At 44.4% G+C, this 15,831-nt stretch overlaps 1 protein-coding gene across 24 annotated transcripts in view; it reads left to right on the top strand.

The window, feature by feature from the left end:
* Positions 1 to 655: 655 nt before the first annotated feature.
* CAMK2D (calcium/calmodulin dependent protein kinase II delta) overlaps positions 656 to 15,831 on the top strand; it is a 151,654-nt gene continuing 136,478 nt past the window's right edge. For 7 of the 24 annotated variants that reach the window (XM_075750987.1, XM_075750983.1, XM_075750990.1 and 4 more), the window contains exons 1-2: positions 1,048 to 1,500; positions 2,388 to 2,482. In XM_075750987.1, coding sequence (XP_075607102.1) covers positions 1,433 to 1,500; positions 2,388 to 2,482 — 163 coding nt within the window. In that variant the 5' untranslated portion in view covers positions 1,048 to 1,432. Of the gene's footprint in view, positions 895 to 1,047; positions 1,501 to 2,387; positions 2,483 to 15,831 lie in introns of those variants that run through there. The other 17 variants (XM_075750992.1, XM_075750998.1, XM_075750997.1 and 14 more) reach the window with 17 other exon arrangements.

The following is a 15,831-nucleotide window of genomic DNA, read 5'->3' as shown; positions in this document are numbered from 1 at the left end:
CGCCATCGCCGCGCACGCGCTCGCTATCTGCGCGGCAAATACAGCGCTATGCCTATTTATCGCAGGATGTATTATTTTTACGCGCTGGGTTCGGCGCGTGCCGCGCTCCCTTCGCGGCGCGCGTATCTTCGGCGTCTCCTGAAAGCCACGGCCGACTTTCGGAGGGGGTCCGACTGCCGGGCCTGGGTTACGGCACAGAAACGAGTCGAGGGGCGCGCGCGCGCACGGGTAGCGCGACCCCCCAACGTCACCGTGAAATACCCGCTGGCGCGCGGCGAACCCGTGAATTGTTGCGAAGCTCTTCGCGGCCATGACGGCGGGCGAAGAGCGGGGCCCTCCGGTACTGCCCGTGACCACCTGCGGGAAGCCCCCCGCGCCCTCGGGGAGCACCGCACCCGGCTCCGCACCGCCTCCCGCCCCGCAGCCCCCCCCCCCCCACCCCCTCGCCTGAGGGAGGCCGGGCACAGCGGAGCCGCGCTGCGGGGGGCGGCCGAGGCGGCGACCCGAGGGCTGGGGCGGGGATGGGCCCTTCCTGGGGAAACCGGTCACGGTCACGGTCGCCCCGCACGCGACCCCCGCGCACGCGCTGTCCCCCCCTCCTCTCCCGCACGCGGGCAGGGCCGCTGTGACGCCACGGGACGGGGGGTAAGGGGGGGGCGGGGCGTTCCTCCGCCCGCTGCCGCCCCCGCGGTGGCCCCCTGGCCGCGCTCGCGCTTGGCGGCGGGCGGTTTGTGACGTCAGCGGTCGCCGAGGAACGAACGGGGCGCAGGTGCATCCGTTTCCTCAGGGCGAGAGGCGCTGGGCGCGAGCGCCTCCCGCCGCCGTTCCCCGGTGCGGTGCGGAGGAGAAGAAGGGAAGGGAAGGGCCCTCCCCCCCCCGCCACCCCCGGTCCCGGTGCGGGTCCCCCGCCGCCGTGTGACGGTCCCCTCGCTACAGCGTCCCCGACGGGCGGGGCGGGGTGGCGAGGGGGGAAGAAGGAGCAGAACCGCGACGGGGCGGCCGCGGCCGGTGTCGCTAGGGGGAGGCACGGCACCGGGAGACGGGGCAGAGGCGCGGCGGCCCCGCTGGCTGCCAGTCCCCGCGGGGGGGAGCGGAAGGCGGAGGCACCCCTCGTCCCGCGGCACCGTGCCCCCCCCCCCCCCCGCCCCGGTTTTGCTTTCCCTTTCGGCGCCGGCTCCCCCCCCGGGAGGGAGACGCTTATTTATTTATTTGTTTCCCGAAAGGGCGGGGGAAGACCGAAGACCTGCGCGGGGAGGACGCGCCAGCTGGCGGGAGGAGGGCGCGGAGGCAGCCCCGTCACGGGAGGAGGCGGCGGCGGGGAGGAGGAGGAGGAGGAGAAGCCGGCGCGGAGCCTCGCCTCGCCTCGCAGCCCCTCCGCCGTCACCGCCTCGCCGTTCCTGGCCGCCGGAGGTACCGGCGGCCGTCCGTCCTCATGATGGCCTCAACCACCACCTGCACCCGGTTCACCGACGAGTACCAGCTCTTCGAGGAGCTCGGGAAGTAAGGACGGAGCTCGCCGGGTGCCACCCGCCGATGGGGGAACGGCGCGGGGCAGCCGGCTCGGGGCTGGGGAACCGGCGCTGCCGGGGCGGGGGAAGGAAGGAGGGGAGGCACTGCTGGCTGTGCGGGCTCGGTGCGTGAGCACCGGCGGAGGGAGGGGGGGGCTGCCTTACCGATGCTGGTTACCTGGCTCCAGCCCTACCCCCGGGCGTTATTTGCGGGGTGGGGGACCGGGCTCCGCGCCCGCCCGTTTCTCCCCCCTCCCCCCCCCCCCGCCCCGGGTATGCACGGCTGCGGGCGGGCGGCGGGGAGCTGCCCTCGGCCTGCCGCCGCGGAAGGTGGGGGGGCTGCCTCACGGTTCGGTGTTTTGGAGGGGGGGGGTAGTAGCGGGCGGGGGGGGCTCCGCTGCCTTGAGGGACCGGCGGCGCGCGGCGCCCCTCAGCGGCGGGGCGGGAGGCGGCGCGAGGCCGGGGCCGGCGACTCTCGGCCGCGATCGCCATGTTGGCGGCCCGGTGTCACCGGGGGTGGCGGGGGGGGGGGGGGGACGGGGAGACGGGACACCACGACACACAACGGGGACGGCCAGAGCCGGGGCCACCGCCGCACTGTCCCCGCGGTGTGTGCCGGCCCCTCCGCCCAGCCGCCAGCGGGGACGGGTTCGGTCGTCCGGCTTGTACCCGCCTTTCTGACCGGAGCGTACTGCTTCGGTGAATAAAATCAATGCTGCCCGGCGCTCGCTGAAAAAAAAAAAAAAAAAATAAAAATTCCTTTTTTTATTTTAATTCTGCCGGCATCGCACCTCCGTGAAATCCGCTGAAAGCCCCGTGCCGGTAATGGCAGCGAGCTGTTCCAGTCGGGCTGACACTTTGTTCCTTCTTGGTTTGCAGAGGGGCGTTCTCCGTCGTGAGGAGATGCATGAAAATCACCACAGGACAGGAGTATGCTGCCAAAATTATCAACACCAAAAAGCTCTCGGCTAGGGGTGGGTATTTTTTAACCTAGTATTTATGATGCCTCCTTCCCCTCACCTCCCCCCATTTTTTGCATTCTTGTGGTAAGCGTTAAAAAAAAAGTAATAAAAATAGCTAAATGATTCAATAAATTCCATAATGCATTTCTTTTTAAAATTTCCTTGGGGTTTTTTTTCAATGTTAAGGGTTTCTTGGTTTGACTGCATGGAGGGTTCAGGTTGCTGTAAGGCATTTCAAGAAAAGATGTACGAATACGAAACAATTTAACACGGCCCTTTCATTTTTCTATCTAAATAACTTCGAATATCAGCTTGCAAGCATTTTGCAAGCCGATTTTTTTTTTTTTTTTTGGTAGGAAGGTTGGGAAATAATAAATTTCAATTATGGCTTTTATTTTAAATATTATAGCTTGACTGAATACTGTGTTTGCATTGCATTTAAACATGAACATCAAGGCCTGTCTGACGATAAATGCATGAGGAAAAAGTGCACTCCTACCTCATACTAAACTTTGTCATGAGAAGAAAATCACGTTAAGGAAGAAAATTACCATTTTATGAGCTAACCATTTGTGAAGCAAGTCGTTCCCATTAAGTGATGAGCTGGTTTACTGTTACAACCCAACCGTAATACCTGCTGTACAGCTTGTTTATCCTTTCCATGGGATGCGTGTATTTCCTAAATACTTTCAGTGGATACTCTTTACGATACATTTGAGGTAAATATACACATACTGTAGGTTACTCTTGGCCAAAGCAAGCCTTAAGGTGATCTGTCAATTGCTTGTTAAGTACAAGGATGTCGGGGATTAGGGATTATTCTCCCTTAACGCTCTCTGTGTTTCGGTATAAATTTGTGGTGTGGTAAACACCGGGGAATACGCAAACAGTCTCAGAGTATAAACCTCATTGTGGCCTGCTTTGCTTTGGACGCAAAGGAGTCGCTGCAGGTAAAGAGCAGTTTGGATTAATTCGTTAAATTTGCACGTAAAATATTGCATATGACATTATGGCATGTTCTGGTAACATGCTGGTCTTTGATAAAGATCTGTCAACATTGTGTCAATATTCTTATTTTCAGCTGATGAACCTTGTGTGAAAATTAGCTTTTTACCTCTTGCTGAATTTTAGTCTCTGTACTCCCACGGCGAGATTTGTTTTCCTTTATTTTTCAAAAGGTACTTAAATTTGAAATACTCCTTTGTGGAGTTATGGGTTTAAAGGGAGAGAGGTTAAGAAGACGGTAATACTTGAGATAAAATATTTTCACAGGTTTGCTTTTTTCCTGTGTTAGCACAATAACATGATCTGTTGAATTTTGATGCTTAAAATAAACCACCGCATTCTGTGTGATTTCTTAGATCTGCACCAGGTTACTTAGGTGCTGAGGGTTTTATGTATGACGGATAAATCTTGAAATGCTAGACTAAATTAATAAAAACTAAATTTATAAAGACTAGATTTAATTTTGTACTACTTTGACTGGTCACGCAGGACCAAGTTGGTCCTTGGTGTGGCGAGCAGATGCAGATTTGGGAGAATTTGGCTCATACATGGAATGAGGCAAAATTCCCACAGGGATTTTTCTACAGGTTTAGCACGTAAGCCCATAAAGGAAAGGGTTACGCATCAAAGCTGGACCGTGAAATACCTTTTTTTAATCAGAACGTGATGATGCTGTGTTCATGAATGCAGGGAATGTGTTTCCATCTGTTTTCTGAGATCCCAGAAATATTTGAAGGTGTTTTTTATTTGCTTGGATGTTTTTTGTGGTGGTGGTTCTGGTTTTCAGCTTTTTGAAATCTACACAGCTTTTGAAGACCAAGCTTCTTAGAGAAATCTTTAGATTCTTGTTAGGCAATTCCTTAATTGCAGAAAGGTGCTCTTTAATTGCACTTGCAGTGCAAAAATTGAACATTAAAAAGCCTCAAACTGTGATACTTTCTCCTGGCTGATAATAGGTATACAGCTTATAACTAAGAGACTGTTTGTCAAACCTAAATTGCAAGTTTCATTCTACTTGCCTCTGAACTGCTTCACGATGAGGTAGCCGTTCACTTTTGTGTTTCGTACTTCTTACATGAAATACCAATTACAACGTAAATCCAAAGGACTGTTGTTTGGGTCAGCTTCGTCTGTGGGCGGAGTTAAGAGGTTCTTGGCTTGGAAACGCGTATCCCTTGTGCGGTGCCTGGCTCTCTGGAAGTCTTTCAAGCACAATGTTGAATTTGGGCCTTCTGGCTTGCAAGATTGAAGAAGAGCAGGTTCAATGTCAAGGAGGAGTCAAGACTAAATAAAACTTCCTTAAGGTTGCTTTGAAATTAAAAGTTCTTTAACTGGCTTCGGCCCAGTCCTAACAATACTTGTCTCCCCATCCCTCCTTCTGGTGAAGGTGTGTTCTCATCTGTTTCCTTGCATAGCGACAGGGAAATCTCAGGCTAATTGTGTGTGTGTGCAGAGGCGTAGGCTTTGGTTTTAATTTGGAGGGGAAAGGAAGCCTTGCCCCCTGTTCTAGCAGAACTAGCCTTTGTGCTTTTAAGTTGATGACCAGTTACTTACATCTGCCGTGCTCTTATTTACAGATTGTAGTCCGAAATGTAATAAAAACACTTAAAAAGAAATAAGAGTTTTAAATATTTGACTTTTTGTGGCAATTCCAATTCCATGTTTTTCTGATTTTAGTAACAGAAATAATAAATATTTGCAGTTGAAATCTCTTCAGTATTGCAAAAACTTTTGCTTATTAGAATAACATATATTCTTTTCTTAAAGTACTCTGAAGCTGCGCTTAAAAGTTCTGAGCTTTGACTTTACGTTTACTTAGCTGAAGTATTAAAATGCTATTAGAAAATCGACAGCTAGCTTTGTATCAATAGAGTATGTTCTAGTCAAGCTTACACAATTTGATTAGGCTGCTGATTTTTAAAAAGGGGGGGAAAATGGGTATGTAACATTCTCCTCTGAAATTAAGTGCAACAGTGAACACACACACAGAAAGCCAAGAATAAAGTGAAGAATGTGTGTTTGCTGCTTCTGGGTTCTGTATTGTTTCATCTGATGGACCGTTGGATTTTGTCATTACTGAGTTTCTAAAGTATGTTGGTTTGGGCTGCTTTGTGGTGTTTTTCTTGTGTTGAAAGCAATGTAGATAAAAGTGAACTTCTGTGAGGTGACTTGACATTCCCCCCTCCCCGCTCTGTTCCAAATACCAAATAATTAACAAATCATCTTTTCTTTTTTTGTCATTATCTGTACATCTTTTATCCTCTCTTTGGAGAGTCTTCTGGCTTTGATCCAAATTGATTTCCTATAAACAGATCCTATTTTCTTAACAGGTTTGGGCCTCGTTTTCAGACTTAAAAAAAAAAAAAAGAATTAGACGAGTGTTTGCTTCTCTGATCGTACTTGAAAAGATCAGTTACTAATATATTTTCATTGGGTGTAATTTTTGCAGGTTACTCATACTGACGTTTTCTCTGTAGCGACCAAAAGCACTGTGCCTTTGATGGCAGTTTGATTGTACCCCTGAGAGGCGGATGATGTTCCAGCCCAGTTTCTCTTGTAAATGCTGCCTAGACACGCCTCTCCCAGCCCTTAGATTGCTGAGCAGAAATACAAAATCGCTTTGTTTATGGGCATAGGTATTTTTAAGAGTAATGTAAGAATCAGCTGGGGGTTACCGCTGCTTAGTCTGCTGCTCTCATAGCTTTCAGGGAGCTGCTCTCATAGCTTTCAGCTATTCCACTATCTTCAGCGAGCTTTTGAGCTTTAAGCCTTGGAGGCTTCACTGGTTATTTATCTTCCTCCTTGGCAGGAAATTTCCCAAATCTTTTTCAACATCTACCTATTCTTCAGAGAAGAGAGTATTCCCTATGAGCTTGTGACTGCCAGTGCAAGGCATAGCCAGAGGGGACTAGAGGGATTGCCCTTCCCTGCATCGAGCTCTGATGGGTGAGGAGGCTGAAAAGCCCAGTATTGTACTTTTGGAACAGTATTTTAGTGGCAGTATTGAGTAATCTCACTGTGGGAAGAGTATTTCTGTGTCTAAAGCTGCCCAAGTAGAGCACCTCATCATCCCTGAAGTGATTTAAAATACATTAGGGAGATGAATGAAATGTGAAGCATATAGAGTGGTGTTTTTCAGCTTAATTTTTCATGACGCAGAGATAACGTTTTTGTTGTGTCGCTAGACCAGCATTTCCTCTAGTCAGGTAGGCTGTGTCAGTGCCAGATGTTTTACAGGAAGGCAAGCTCTAATAAGGCTTCCTGCACTCCATCGGAGGAGAAAATAATTCTTCCTAATCTACCTAAAGATCTTAATCTCTGAAGCACACATTTACCTGTGCAAGTTTATTATAACACATAGGTTTTTAATGCTTTAATGTTTTTCTGTTCTTAAGTACACATTAAATTATTCCCACACCTAGAGTACTATCCTTAAGGGCGTTTAGTTGCCAGTGAAGCAGCAGATTGTGTCTTTGTGAGGACAAGAATTAAGCTTGAGATTTTAGCTATTTTCTTCAATATCTTGCTGTAGTCTGTTTCTCAGGTTAATTACCTGTTCAGAAGCAGAGCGTTTGCCTTCCTACATGTGTTAAGAATGTTTTAAAAAATGTTTTTCCATAGTATAAAATAATGTTTACCTGCTACCATGTGGTTGCCCTTTTTTAATGTTTGTGCTCTTCAGGTCAGTCATGGCATGCTTTTCAGTTTGACGCAGATGTTGTGATTTACCATGGATGTGCTTGCATATTTATCTGCAAGTGTTTCAGTTGCAAATTACCGTATTTTAGCAGGCTATTGGTTCTATCAGTGTTAAAATTGAGTCCGTTCAGGAAGCTCAGAGTAGTAGAGAGCACTCCTAAGAGTGTTACTTAAAAATCATATTTTTGGTTAGGTGTTCTATTTTGAAGGTTTGGAGCTTTTGTTATGTTTTGGTTTCGGTGAAAATCTGAAGAGCTTGCAAATACCAGTGAGAATGAGGATGTTAAAACTCCTCGTGATGAGCGCTGCTTGGTAGTAATTTATCCTAACGGTTTAAACTAGATTTTAAATGATTTTTCCTGGCAGTTCATAGTTAAATTATCCATAGCAAATATTACATGGTTTCAATAATGCCACCTCTGGGGTTTTTTTTGCAAAGGATTTATTTTCTCTCTCTGTTGTGACTGTTGCTGAAATTACAAAGGGAGATTCTCTTTCTAGCTCGTACACTGATGGGCCTTGAATTACATCAGAATGTGAAGATGCATGTATTGCTCGTTATCAGTAAAGCTTGTTGTTGATGTTCTTACTGGGAGGTACCTGCTAGAAAAAGTTAAAACTATGGCACATATTTTAACATGGAGGATGGGGGAAAAGGAATTCTATACTCTGGTGCTGTTCTTGTCACGCACTTCAGAGAAACACCCTTGACATGTGGCTTCGTAGTTTGAAGCAGTGCTCTAAAAACGGTGCTTAGACGTTATCCTGGAAGTTGAAGTTTGTGGAAGCGTAGCCGTTGATTGCAAAGAATGCATGACCAAAAGCCAATATGTAAAATAACTCAGGGAGGCATGGAGAATTAAAAAGGTGTTCGCATCATCTGTCATCTGAGTTTGACCAAGCTCAGAGGGGAGGGGCAGGGGGAAGTATAGAAGAGATTTTTCTGTCCAAACTCCAAGATTAATAAGCATGCCTGAAAAATATCTATCAGTTGAATGCATCCATCCCTCTTGGGAGCTTCCCAATTTCTCCCGCTGCGTTTCATCACGACTTTGGCCTGGACCCCCTCTCCGCTTTCAGATCCCCCCCACTGAAATGTTCACAACAAAGGGATTCTTGGGGACTTGTTTGGCTACCACTTCCCTGCCATTTTCTGTCAGAAGCTACAAATCCCGGCACCGATGTGTGTTGGCTTACTGCAAAGTAAAGACTTAACCGCACACCTGAACAGCTCCACTGTCAGAATTGGGAGAGAAAGGACAACTAGGCGCGGGGGAAAATGAGAACTGAATACCTTTACTCAGCTTCCACTTCTGTGCACTGAAATCTGGGTGTCTTCTTTTCCTCCTGGTCCGAGAGGAGTTGTGTTCCCTGGAAGCGCTTTACTACTTACATCCAAATTGCACTTCCAAATGAAAGCTTTTGCTCAAATACGAAAACAGGGAAATAAGCACAATGGTAAACACTTAACCTTTATTGGAGATTGGTTCTGTCTGTTTGCTCATAGTACTGTACATAGAAAACATTGGTTTATGGCTATTGTAATCGGAAACCACAGGTCAGCTGGGGTTTTTCAGTGCCTCGCATCCGTCCTCGTTGACAGCAGGGTAGAAATACACGTGTTGCCGGAAGAACTGAGACTGAATTGCTGAGGGTTCGTTCTGCACCCAATTTCAAAACTTCTCTTAGTCTTAAAACTTATCTAAAATAAAAATGGTATTGTAATGTAAAAGTTCTACCATATGTAGGTAGGTGTTTGTCCAAATACTAAGAATTATTTATGCACTTTTTCTGGTTATGATTAATGGTTTGTGAAGTCATCTCTGCTGCTTTTATTTACGCTTTTATGATTCCAAGGTTTGGGTTTTTGTGGTGTTCATTTTGTTTTTGGATGGTGATCGTTTTGGCTGTTGCTTGGAAGATAGGAAAGGTTCTTTTTTTTTTTTTTTAATTTAATTGGCAAGTGCCTGCTCTGAGAGATTGAAAGAAAAGTTAGCTAAATATTTTGCTTCACAAATGTAAATACTGCCAAAACAGTGCTTTTCATGTATCTGTCCTTCATTTGACCTCCTGAGAAATGTAGGCCAGGGTGTTTCATATGTCAGGCTCCAGCTTCCTCCTTTGTATACATTTAGTGCACGTTTGTCAAATGCTTTGCAAGGGTATTGTGGGGATTTTTAAAAGATTATGTGGAAAACAGAACTTGGTCTGTTCACTGGAAAAGGTTTATAGGGAACAAAAACCTGACTTAAAGATGATCGTTCTTTTTGTTTAATTCCTTATTAAAAATAATTATGCCTTGAATTTGAAGAAACATCTGCTATGTTTTGGAGAGACACAGAAATCCAATCTGTCTGTTTATTCCTTGTATGCGTTGAGCTCTGTCTACATGCTTGTGTGCATGTTTGTGCAAACTCCTCCTCTGTTTAATCCTGGTATTCTGAGAAGTGTCTTGTGCACGGTATCAGAGAGAGTGGAGAATTTGTGTGACGCGGGTTTAATATTTTCTTCCAGGGGAGAGAGTTGTGCTGTTACCCGGTGTCGTTTTCTAGATTGTCGTCAGCTAGTTCTGAAAGGCATTGAGTTTCAGTTGTTTGAATTGGAAAACTCGTTTTAAAGCTTTGCAGCCCTGTTAATTCCTGCTGCATCTGATTGGAAGCTGCGGGATATAGTCTGCTGAACTCCGAGTTTACTTAATTTCTCTTGAATCTGTTGCTTCCATAGATGCCACTGGATAGAAGCGCTGGCTATAGCTGAGAGTCAGGAAAGCTAGGGAGGGAGGGGGAACTTAGGCAAATTTGCAAATATATCTTAGCCCCGATACAGCTTTTATTCTAATCCAGGGCCTCTTTAGTGGCAATTGAGAAGCATAAATTGTGCTACAGCATATATTTATTTTTTGTAATTAGGTTTTTAAGTCTAGAGAATGATAGTTAATATGCTAAGCAAGCTATTAGAGATAGGTCTGTGCAACTGTTGATTTAAGTTGCTTGTATTTGGTAGAAAGGAAATTTGCCTACCTGGTGATTTGTGGTAGCTTCTATTACGTGAATTCCTGACCTTTCGTAAGTAGCAAATATATCACAGGAAACTTGGAGAGTAAAACACGCAAGCCTAATTTAAAAAGCAAACCCCAAAACCTCTCAAAAGCAACAAATTAGTTTTTATTTAATATTGGAAATGTGATGTTACGGATAGTTGCTGATCAAGGTGGAACATTTCATTTTGTGATGGGAGGCTTTTTTTTTACTCTTGCCACTGACCAAGAATTTATACACTGCTACAGCAAGTTAACATCCTGGTGATGCTTTCTAAGAGAACTGCCTGGCATTCATAAAACCAGAATTAATTTATGTTTTGGCAGTCACTTTCACCTTGAACGTAGAGGATGCTTGTTGAAAAAGTCCACGACTGGCCACGTGTTTTCTTTTGCTCAAATGAGTCGATTGGGTTGTCAGTTGGACAGCCTCTGCCCCCATCCTAAGTGTAGGGAGCTGATTCTTTTCATTGTGCATCAGCTTTTACTCTGCCAACCCACAGCTGGCAGTGCTGTGCAAAGCATCGCTGTGGTTACGTGCCACTGGATGTAGAACTTTACCCAAACCCACCTTTCGTCAGAGGTTATTACATGCAGAATTAAAAGCTTCAGAATCTGATCTAGAAGTGAGGGGGGGGAAGATGGTATCAACTGAACGTTTGCTGGATTGAGCGAGCCTGTGCATGAATTTTGACAGATGTAAGCTATATTGAAGAATATATCAAAACCTGATGGTAAAGTTAGTTCACGGTTGTTACGTGTGTAGTCTGCAGGCGAGTACAGAGTCCTGCTGAACAGTTCGTCCAACCCTGCGGGCTCCAGCTGGCAGCTGCCCTTACCTGTGAAACTGCTCAGTGATTTGTACAGCGTTATGGGCAATGCACTGGGTCACGGGGCAGAAAGCCATCTTCTGCACGCTCGCCTTTCCCTGCGCTGTGATGAACAGTGTACCTTGCCCAGCAAGGATGACTAACAAACCTCGACGTAAGTGGAAAGGATAACACGCCTCTGCTGTAAAGTCTCATCATCTCGGCACCTGAGAGGAAAAGAAACATAAACTTAGAGAGTTGAAGCTCGTCTTTGTGGCAAGCAATCTATTGCATGTGTTTGCAGAACTTTGTTCCCGAGTTAATTGTAGTCGGGAACTGCTTACTGGTAATTTTTCCGCAATGTGAATGCAAGTGTTGCAGCAACAGTCACGTTGCATATTCATGTTGCTGCATGAACAGATGGGGTTCCTACATAATATCCATATTTGACAATCTGATGGGATTTGCCAAGCCTAAGCTTTTACTTAAATTTTAACCTCTTGGAGAGATAGGTTTGCGATTTAATCAGTCAAAGGAGATCTTGAAGTTATTTGTATTACATAGAGGAGTTCGAGCTGGTGCTTAGGTATGATTTTGGTTTGGGAGACTTCTTGTCGGAATGTTTTTTGTAGGCTCTTGCTCATTAGAATAAATAGTCACCAAATTCAAAGATTTTTCTTGAAAGCTTTTTTTGTCTGGCTGATTTTATTCGTGTCCTTCAGTAAGTGAAGATGTATTTTTGATTCAGTTAAAACAGCATGTAACGTGGACAGAGTTGTGTTGCTGTGGTACTGCCTTGCAGGGAGGATTTTGTACTGAAGGGCAGATTCTACCTTTTTTTATAGAAGGATGTCACAAATCTTAAGCGTCTCCAAGATGCAAGTAAATTTCAGTACAGTAAGCAACCTTCTAAAACTACCCTTGTTGGTTATTTATGAAACACTATGTCTATAAAAATAGAAAGCTCACCTTGGTGCTTTTCATACTATGTATACTGCTTTTCAAATTAAAAAATGAAACTCAGGCGTGAGGTAGATTGTTTAGTATTTGCTTGCTTTATGCAGCATGGACAGCTCTGAAATTGTGGTTAGGATTGCATTGATGAATGTGCATGGGACTAAATGCCCTGATGATCATGGGGGTAAAAAACCAAACCAGAACAACTTTTTCAGGGTTTTTACTATCGCCACCCCAAAAGTGGTGGGAAGAGTTTTTCTGTGAAATTTCTGCATCGTTTCATGATGCTTTTGCTGATATTGATCACTTAATACATAGTGAATGTTAAAGACATTTCTAGTTGCTCACTCTTTCAATTAAAGCCTCCCAGTAGTCTTTTAATACTGGAGAAACCCACGTTTTGGGTACAACGATGGGTACTGCTGGTACTGGATGGAAGAGCTTCCAAAACCCACTGGCGTTTCTTTTATACCTGTGACACTTGATGGTCTGTCATATCTGTTGCGTTTTGGGGGGGGAAGGAAGAAAAAAAAAAGGCCACATGTTCGATGCAGAAAAAGGTCCAGCAGAACTTGTTTGTACCCAGCCAGCTTGTTTGCTGTAGGAAAATGTTTCATGCTAAAATTCCTATTAACTAAAGTAATTTTACTTGTAATGAGGGCAAGAATTGGTGTCTTTAAATTTTTGTTTATTTGCGGTTAACATGATTTATCTATCTAAACGAAGTAATAAATTACTTTCAATGCCATATTAATCAAAACATGTTTACTAATGAGATTAATTTTTCCCAGAGTAGAAGTTGCTTATGTGTGGTCCATCCCCCCTCCTTGGAGATGTGTGTTAATATTTATTACAGATGTTTTGGGGAGCGGATCGATGATACAGCTAACCTTGTATACTAATGCTGGTAAGCTCAGCATCTCTTGGAGGTGCTTTTAGGAAAGCTGAAGTAAGGGGACAAGGACTCAGGAATTAGGTGTGTTTCAAAGCTGTAATAGGTGGAGTTTTGGTTTTTTTTAAGTCTCAAAATCATGAGGTTTAATATTCTGTCCACGTTTTTTGTATTAATTTTAGTTTGGTGACAGGACATTCTTGTAGCCCTATAAATCTCGCAGAGTTGGTACATCTAAATAAAGTTCATACTCCTTAAAGTCCAAAATATTTGGAAAAAACCCAATTCCTTCATCCTTTAGATAGGATTGATTCTTCTCCATCCTCTTTAAATAGGATTGATTCCCCTCTGTCCCCAACAATCTTCTTGCTTAGATAGTTTTGAATGGTGGTGATTGATCATTTACCAATACCCGAAATGAAAGTCAAATTTACAGTGATTTCTTTTTTTTTTTTGGTGTTCAGTGGTCTGTTTTGGTTTTCTTGTTTGATGTAATAGATTCGGTCTAGCTAAAACTGATACCTTCCACTTTCAAATCACGTTTATCCACTATCAGACTTCTAGAGGATAAGACACCATTTGAGCATCTGTCACCTGGGCTTGACCTTAGGTGAAAAATGGGAAATAAAATTACGTATCCAAGGTGAAGTTGAATCCTTCAACAGAGTAAAGAGTCTCATGCAGTAATCCAGCTGTATCTTAAAATGAACTGGGGAGGTGAGGGGCTTACTTCTTTTGGCTTAACCAAAGAAAGAATTTAGTACTGCGCTCTTTTACTTTGAATATTTTTCTGATTTATAGCCCAAGTTTATTCATGGACAGTGTTTGTTGTCTGTGCCTAGGTTGTCCTTCAGAGATTTCTTCATCTTTCATCAGTGTATTTACCGGGGATGATCTCGTTTCCATTATTTTTTTTTAACAGCCATCTTCCTTTAGCTTGCTCTTGTATGATAAACTTGCTGTTATTGTGGCCATTCTTCCTTATGTGTACTTTCAGCTAATTTTATATGTATGGATATGGATATTTGGAATGGGGCGTTGGATTGACCAGAGAAGACAACAAAGTCAGGTGAGGTCTGATGGGTGGCTTTGGTAATCATCTCTGGCTGCGTGGGAGGATTTGTCTGGTGAATTCCAGTGTTGATTTACAGATTCGTTTGACTGATTCTGAGACTGAGACAGATTCGGCTTTCCCTTTCATCACTCCATTTCCTGTCACCCCTTTTATCAGTTTCCTCCCAGTTTCAAAGCTAGTTTGGTAATCTCCATTTTTACTAATCTCCAGATTTTTTTTTCTTTTCTTAAACAATGGAGCCTTGCAGGAGGCATTGATCCCTGTCTAGCAAAGTTTCCCAGAGTAATGTTTTAGAGGATTAACTGTACCCAACCAGTAATCAATACGCATTTAGGTAGATGCCTTTGTCTTTTTTTTGGTACAGTCTCTCAAGATCATGCATATTTGAGACCTAAGTCAAAACCTAGTTCTTTCCATCGCAGGCGTGTTGTTCGGTTTCTGCCACAGCAGCTTTCTACAGCCTGCCATTACTTTCACCTCTGTGCAAGGTCGAGTGGAAACTGCTGTGAAAATAGCTCCACGAAGTGAAGCTAAATTAGGAATAGTTTCTGTGGAGTGTTGACTTTTGTTTCTGCAACCACAGATGCTCATCTATTCAGCAAAATGGCTGAAGAACGTGAAAACTCTGCGAATGTACTTGGAGCGGCTTAGTTCATTGTTTGTTTAAAGGACGGTTGTATTGATTCACACACTAAATAAACCAAAACACTTTCAAAATGTTGCTAATTGTTGCTGACTGGTTCAGTCAACAAAATATAGTGTGTAAAAATGCTTAACTAGCTCAAAATGGATTTTGAGGGTTTTTTTGAGTGAATCGCATGGCCATTATTGTTTTGTTGTGGTGTTGTTTTTTCCCTTAGAGGTCCCTTCCCTTGATGTTTCTCACTCCTGCTACAGATAACTGGTGTTTCATAAAGCTGTGATAGTGGGGCAGGAGAAACTTCCTGAACAGGGAAAATGTGGTGAACTTCCAGTTAGATGAATTGCGCTGCGCGTAGTTCTCTTGGCTGGTTTGAATTTACAGCATTTCTGAGGGAATTCTGGCAGTTACCAGTAAATCTGTTGGTAGGAGGCCAGGGATGCCGCTTGTCCCGGGGATGCGGGATGGGCAGAGACGTGGCGAGTGAGGCACCTCGCTGCCCTTGGCTTCCCGTCGGGGCTGGGCGCTTGATGCCCGTTCCGATGCCACGGTAAAGCGCATCTAGAGCTTCTGGAAATAAGGGCTGAGTAGGCAGGTTTAAAATCTTGAAGTTGGTGAATGCGTCTTTTGGAACAGAAAAGTTCATTATAATTATATCAAGTCTCTGCAATCTGATGTTGTAGAGGAGATGATTTTACGTAAATCAGCAGTGGTTGTGTATTTAGCGGTAAATATAACAACTAACGTACTGAGTTTTGCTAGCAGGTGTAAGCGTTCATGAGATCAGTACTTAGGTTTGCATCTGTCATGTTTACTTTCCTCCACAGAAAATAGTCATTTTTATTAAAAACTGTATGAAACAGGTTTTCAAACAAAAATATTTATCTGTAGCAAAGCAAAAAACTTCACCTAAAGCCACATGCTGTTTGGCATAACTTTTTTTTTTTTTTTAAATTTGAGTAGTGTTGTTATAAATATGGGAAGTATGTGTTTAAATGAATGGAGCATTAAGCTTCCTTGCTCCTGTAAGTATTTAGGTTGGTTGACCGATAGGACTTTCTAAAGTAAAAGTGTGTCCCTTGATGCTGGGTTTGTTACTTGATCAATCATTATTAAGATTTGTTAAAAATTGATGCTAGACAGGTTAAAAACCACCACAACAAAATTATTATTTTCAGTAAAGTGTTTTGATAATTGGTTGAGATTCTCCCTGCCTCTTTCTCTGTCCTGGATCCTCCTTGTTTAGA

This window comes from Balearica regulorum, chromosome 4 (assembly GCF_011004875.1).
Source record: "Balearica regulorum gibbericeps isolate bBalReg1 chromosome 4, bBalReg1.pri, whole genome shotgun sequence".
NCBI classification, from domain to species: domain Eukaryota; kingdom Metazoa; phylum Chordata; class Aves; order Gruiformes; family Gruidae; genus Balearica; species Balearica regulorum.
The sequence above is the reverse complement of the archived record's forward strand: the minus strand, read 5'-3'. Positions and strand labels throughout refer to the sequence as shown.